Source organism: Hordeum vulgare, chromosome 3H, assembly GCF_904849725.1.
Source record: "Hordeum vulgare subsp. vulgare chromosome 3H, MorexV3_pseudomolecules_assembly, whole genome shotgun sequence".
NCBI lineage: Eukaryota > Viridiplantae > Streptophyta > Magnoliopsida > Poales > Poaceae > Hordeum > Hordeum vulgare.
Genome location: NC_058520.1, coordinates 1,378,383 through 1,384,324, shown reverse-complemented (window position 1 = coordinate 1,384,324; position 5,942 = coordinate 1,378,383). Strand labels below are relative to the sequence as shown.

General features: G+C 47.0%; 1 protein-coding gene across 1 annotated transcript; it reads left to right on the top strand.

Moving 5' to 3' along the window:
- Nucleotides 1–1,494: 1,494 nt before the first annotated feature.
- Nucleotides 1,495–2,263, top strand: LOC123439064 (flap endonuclease GEN-like 1). The gene is made up of 2 exons (XM_045115824.1): nucleotides 1,495–1,773; nucleotides 1,907–2,263. Exons 1-2 carry the CDS (start codon nucleotides 1,495–1,497, stop codon nucleotides 2,261–2,263), a joined length of 636 nt encoding a protein of 211 aa, XP_044971759.1.
- The last annotated feature ends 3,679 nt before the right edge of the window (nucleotides 2,264–5,942 follow it).

The window sequence follows — 5,942 nt, the reverse complement described above, 5'->3', positions numbered from 1 at the left end:
TAATGAAAGGATCAGACGGATTCTAATCCAAACTTAACACAAAACTGACCATGCATGTCTGACATGCTAGAATCATAGCTGAGAAAATAACTCGCGCTATGTCTTTCCATGCATCCTCCCCAGCGTGGTACACCTTCGCGCCTGAGTAGACCTCCTCGAGCATTCTATTGTGGTCGACTTCGGCCTAGGAATCATCTAAGAACGCCTCTTCCTGCGTGGGGGCAGCGAGGACATGCTTGGATATGCGTCTTCTTGCACGACACCGACGCCCATGCTCTGGTGCTCGGGCTCTCATCTTGCTCTCGCAACCTTCTCAAAGACCAAATCGAGTAAGCGACTGGTATAAAATAGGGGACGTAGAGAAGGAGGAGAGAAGGACGGACATGTACAGGGTGGAGGAAGTGATGCCGTCCGCCGGCAATGCCATGTTCTCTTTCTTCATGCGAGGTTTGCAGGCTCGACCTAGAACGGGAGTGATCTGATCGGCTCCATCTCTCTCTCTCGCACACACACAAACACACACAACGACGAGATAGCGGGGGCGCGCTTGGAGGAGTCGGGGTGTAGAGTGGGGGGATGCGGGGCTATGTGGACACGGAGGGAATCACGATCGTTCTTTCCACATCCGGCGTTGGTCATCGTTAGTGAACCTGAGGCTTCCGATTCGGCCATGGGAATAGCAGCCCTAGGACATTCGGCCCAGTCCCAGCCCATATGCGAGAAAACAATGTCTTGGGAGGCCACGGACGATCGAGATGCAGGATCCAACGGTCGAAATCGCTAATGGCCTGAAAAAGTTCGGTTTAGGTGCAGTTTTACTATCCTTAATTCCATGATTAATTCCATGATTAATGGCTCATCCCCTCTATCTCTCAAACCAAACGGCTGGCAACCATCGAAAAAAGTGGTTATCCTCCCTTAGTGATAGCCCATGAAGCAAACACACCCTTACATTCTTTTTTTAGGGACAGCCCATGAACCAAACACACCCTTATATTTTTGTTTTTATTTTGAGGGATAGCCCATGAACCAAACTCACCTTTATAGGAGTAGTTAGGAACGGAGGGAGTAGAAGATATATATGGAGTAATGGGAGGTTAATTCAGTAAAGGATTACATAAAAAAGCAGTAGGCTTAAGCAACTAACTAAATAAATAAATGATTTTTTTGTCTCAAAAAGAAACTAAATAAATAAATAAAATAAAAAGAGCGGGGGGCGTCAGCATGGAGAAGGTCCGTTACTCTCCGTTTCCATGCAAGCAGGTCGTTTCAAATTCATTCCCGAAATCTCTTTGCATCCTCTTGGATCTCATTCATTGACTCAGGACAGGTAACGAACGCTTGGCATTGCCGACTCCTCCTGTGGATCGTCATCTGGGCGCATCCTCTGGGCATTGCCGACTCCTCTTTGCATCCTCTGGGCGCATGCATGCATGCATGCAGTCAGTAGAGAGGGAGAGAGAGAGAGAAGGAGGGAGGGAGGCGTCGGTTGGCATGGGCGTCCGCGGCGGTTTCTGGAAGGCCCTGCAGCCGTACGCGCGGCAGGAAGGCAGCGGGTATCTCCGCGGCCGCCGCGTCGCCGTCGACCTCTCGTCGTGGATCGTCTCCGCCATGAGCACCAAGTCGCCCACCCGCCGCAACATCTTCTTCCGCACGCTGTCGCTCTTCTCCAAGATGGGGGCGTTCCCGGTGTTCGTCTTGGACGGCATGCCGTCGCCTCTCAAGGCCAGGGCCACGAGTGACCCCTTCACGCGATGCGTCCACGAATGTGTGGTACGTTCGTCTCTTCTTCTTCTTCTTCTTCTTCTTCTTCTTCTTCTTCTTCTTCTTCTTCTCTCTACCTAGCTAGTCTCTTCTTCTTCTTCTTCTTCTTCTCATCTTAATTAGAGCATGCATGCATATGCAGCAACTGCTTGGGCATCTGGGAATGCCCATACTCCGGGCAAAGGGCGAGGCCGAAGCACTCTGCGCTCAGTTGAATCGTGAGGGTAAGGTGGACGCCTGCATTACCTCTGACAGCGACGCCTTCCTCTGTGGAGCCCATACTGTCATCAAAGTGTTTCGCTCCAATGCAAAGGAACCTTTCGAGTGCTACAACATGGCACACATCCAGGATGGCATTGGGTTGACTAGGACACGAATGATCGCCATGGCGCTTCTTATCGGCAATGACTATGATCTGCAGGGGGTGCCTGGTGTGGGTCTTGAGACCGCTCTTGACTTTGTGCAATTGTTTCATCAAGACAACATCTTGGATGAGTGAGTACATATATACGTTTTTCTTGGATATATATATATATATATATATATATATATATATATGATGACTACTTCTTTCTTTCTTGTCTTGTCTTTCTCATTATTATTATCTTATTTTTGCTCATTCCAGATTACGCGCAATCAGTAAAGGAATTTACCCACCTGCAGCTTTCGCATCTCAATGTCCTAGCTTTCACAAGGTCTTGAATTACATGCATGCATGCATGCAGTTAATTAGAAATCAAAATTATGTACTGCATGTGTACACAAGAATACTAATAAGACTCGATCTGTTCCTAATTAATGCTAGGCGCGTGATCGTGATCTGAATTGGAAAACCAATAATGTCTTGAAAAGATTAGCTGCTCACCCAAATTTCCCAAATGAGGAGATCATTAAACTATATCTATGTGATGACAATTTGGATACAGGTATTTGGTATATATATAATTCAGACTTTGTTCGTCACTATATATATATATATATATATATATATAGCTAGCTAGCTGGGAGTGACCGTACGTACGTACGTACGTATGTGCATGCAGAATCGGATGTTCCATCGCTTGTGTGGAATGAGCAGCCTAATATTGAGGCTTTGGTGGACATGTTATCGTATGGGAAGTGGGGGAAATCAGATATCGGACGCCACATGCTGCCGATGCTATCAACCATTTATTTACGCGAGATGGCCGCTTCGTCCAATTCCAAATCCAAATCACTGCTGCTAATTCTTGATGATGACCACCAGTATGAATTCCATTCGGTTAAACGGATCAAGATAATACATGGCCAACCTTATTACTTGGTCCAATGGAAGAGTAGCCATGCTGACAATCACAATCGCATGTTTGTATGCACTGATGAAGATATCCAGCTTGTGGATGCTGCATTTCCTAATGAAGCACGACGGCTCAAGGTATATCTGCACTGCATGCACTTAATTTCTTCATCAATCTTTCAGCATGCATATATATATATATATATATATATATATATATATATATATATATATATATATATATATATATATATATATATATATATATTTTCTTTCGTTCACTATATATGCAAGCATGCATGCATGAACCTGGTTAACAAACAAACAAACAAATTAAATTAAATCGATTGAACTGTGGATGCAGTGGCTCAAAGGACGAGAGAAATCATCAACAGCAGACTGCAGGAATCGGTTCTTGGGGCCGAAAGAAGAGAAATCAAGATCCAAGCGTGGTATGCTAACAAACAACAACATGTTGGAGACACCTAAACGCGCAACCAGACCCAAGGATTTCTATCGCTCCAAGATGTTGGTGCAGCTTAGCATCAAGGATTTCTACCGCTCCAAGAAGCCTCACATAGAAACGGGCGAGACGTCGACACGAAAATCATCAGCCGTGTCTCTTACAAGCCACTTGCCGTTGGGCTGAAGTGAACATATTTAATATCTCCTTGCTCTCTTGCTGCCACCGCGGCGGAGTCTTGCACACGTAAATGTTTCTAGGAGTATTTCGATGATGACGAATAATTGTCCGTATCTTTAATTCCGCTATCACTATATATATATATACTAGCACAAATGTCCATGCGTTGCAACGGGAGACATTGTTACATGTCTTATGACTATAGCTATTTCCCTTCTTTCTCGTCTCAGTTTGTCACACGTACATGCGTTACAACTGAATAAAAAATCTTTAGACTCTTACAGTTTTCGTATATGCTCTTCGGAGAGGAAAAAAAGACCAGCTTAATTTATGAAGCACGTTAAATACCTTGATAGGTTATCAACACCTTTTATTATGCTCACCAGTGTTCCATATATTTTCATTTTAAGTACTCACTCCGTTTTAAAATTTGTGCGTCATATATTTAAATTTGTGCGTGAAACAACAGCCCTTAAAAACGCCCCCACAGTTCTTTGTTTTATTAATATAAAAAATACATGCTCAATAGAAAAAATAACAAAATAAGCTTATATGGGATAGAATCGAAGATTATGGGGTAAAAGGGTTGAGTTATAGCCATTTGGGCTACTAATATGCTAAAACGGTCGGGGACACAGGTTTTTAAATATGAATTTTGAAAATTACGTGACCAATTTTAATTTTTTTCTGAGCGATTTTCATATATAACATGTTACATTTGGAGGTAGGATTTAAAAGATATGAATGTTTTAAAAGTATTTGAATTTACACAAAAAAATGAAGCAATAGGAAAGGAAAAACAGGAAAGTAACATGTAAAATAATAGCATATTTAAAATCTTCACTTTTTTTCTGAGCAATTTCATATATAACATGTTAGAATTGGAGTAAGGATTTAAAAGATATGAATGTTTTAAAAGCATTTGAATTTACACAAAAAATGAAGCAATAGGAAAGGAATAACAGACCGACGCTGGAGTCGAACCCAGGTCTCTGCAGCAAGAGAGCAGTGCGTCGACCACCGGGCTAGGCACATTATTGTGTTGAAACACATGTGATACTTTATATATACCAGACCTAACGAACCGTTTTTTGTTTTCCCCACTTAAAAAGGAAGTGCGGGTTGAATACACAAAACATCAGGGGCTTTTTTGCAAAACCGCCATGACGGACGGCAGAAGCGCTGCGCGCTTTATTATTAGGGGAGATACATGTCCTTCCCTTCAAAGTGTTATTCACCCTACCTGTGCAGACGTACGGTCGGCTGGCCCACCCTCCCGTGTTCGGTTTTACTCTTATCCTCTTTCGCGTGGACATCCCCTCTTTTAGGCCAACTCCAACGCACGACCCCGTTATGTTCGGCCTCATTCGTTTAGGGTAAAAGGGACAAACAGGTAGGCCGAGCGCGAGACGGCCCAGACACATCTTGTCTGTTTTGTGTCAAGGACGACCCATTTCAAACGCAAACTTGCGCGCGGTTTGGGTCGCGGCGGACATCAAACGGACGCGAGTTCGTCCGCTTCGGGGCCGCGTGACAGGCGGCCACCTACCTCCCACCTGCCAACATCAATGCGCACGATCGGCCGGACCCGCCTGTCATCCGCCCAGGGAAAGGTCGCGGTCCTTCTTAAATGGGGAAGTCGTGGACCGGTCGTCGCCCACAGTTTCCATCGCCACCCCGCGGCCTTCTCAAAACCCGACAGCCAAACCCTAGCCTCCTCGAACTAACAGGCCGCCCACCTCACAGCCATGGGGCTGTGGAACTACGGCCGCAAGGGGAAGCACGACCGCGAGGCTGGCTCCTCGTCGGGACGCCGCCGCGGCTCCGTGAAGGAGGAGGCCGCATCGCCACCGCGCCAGGCCAACGCTCCCTTCACCATCGGCCCTAGGCCCACCGGCCAGCGCGACCGGCAGTACCTCAGCGCCGAGGTATGACGGCGCTACTGGGAAACGAGGACGCCGGTCCCGTGGAGCGACATCCACCTCCCCAATGCATGGCACCTCTTCGCCGACCGGGTCCCGATCCCGCCGGTGCCGACGAGCGACCGTGCGCGCCGCGACGAGATCGAGCGCCGCCGCCGCCTCCTCCCCGACGACCTGTACTACGACGACAGGTACGCCGTCGACTCCACCCTCTGGGACACGTGGCTCAGGGACGAGCACGACGTGCGGCGCGCCTCCTACTTCGTCGGCATGGTCTCGGGGCCGCAGCGGGAAAGGAAGGTGCGTGAGCGTACACAGGTGCGCGGTCTCACGCCCA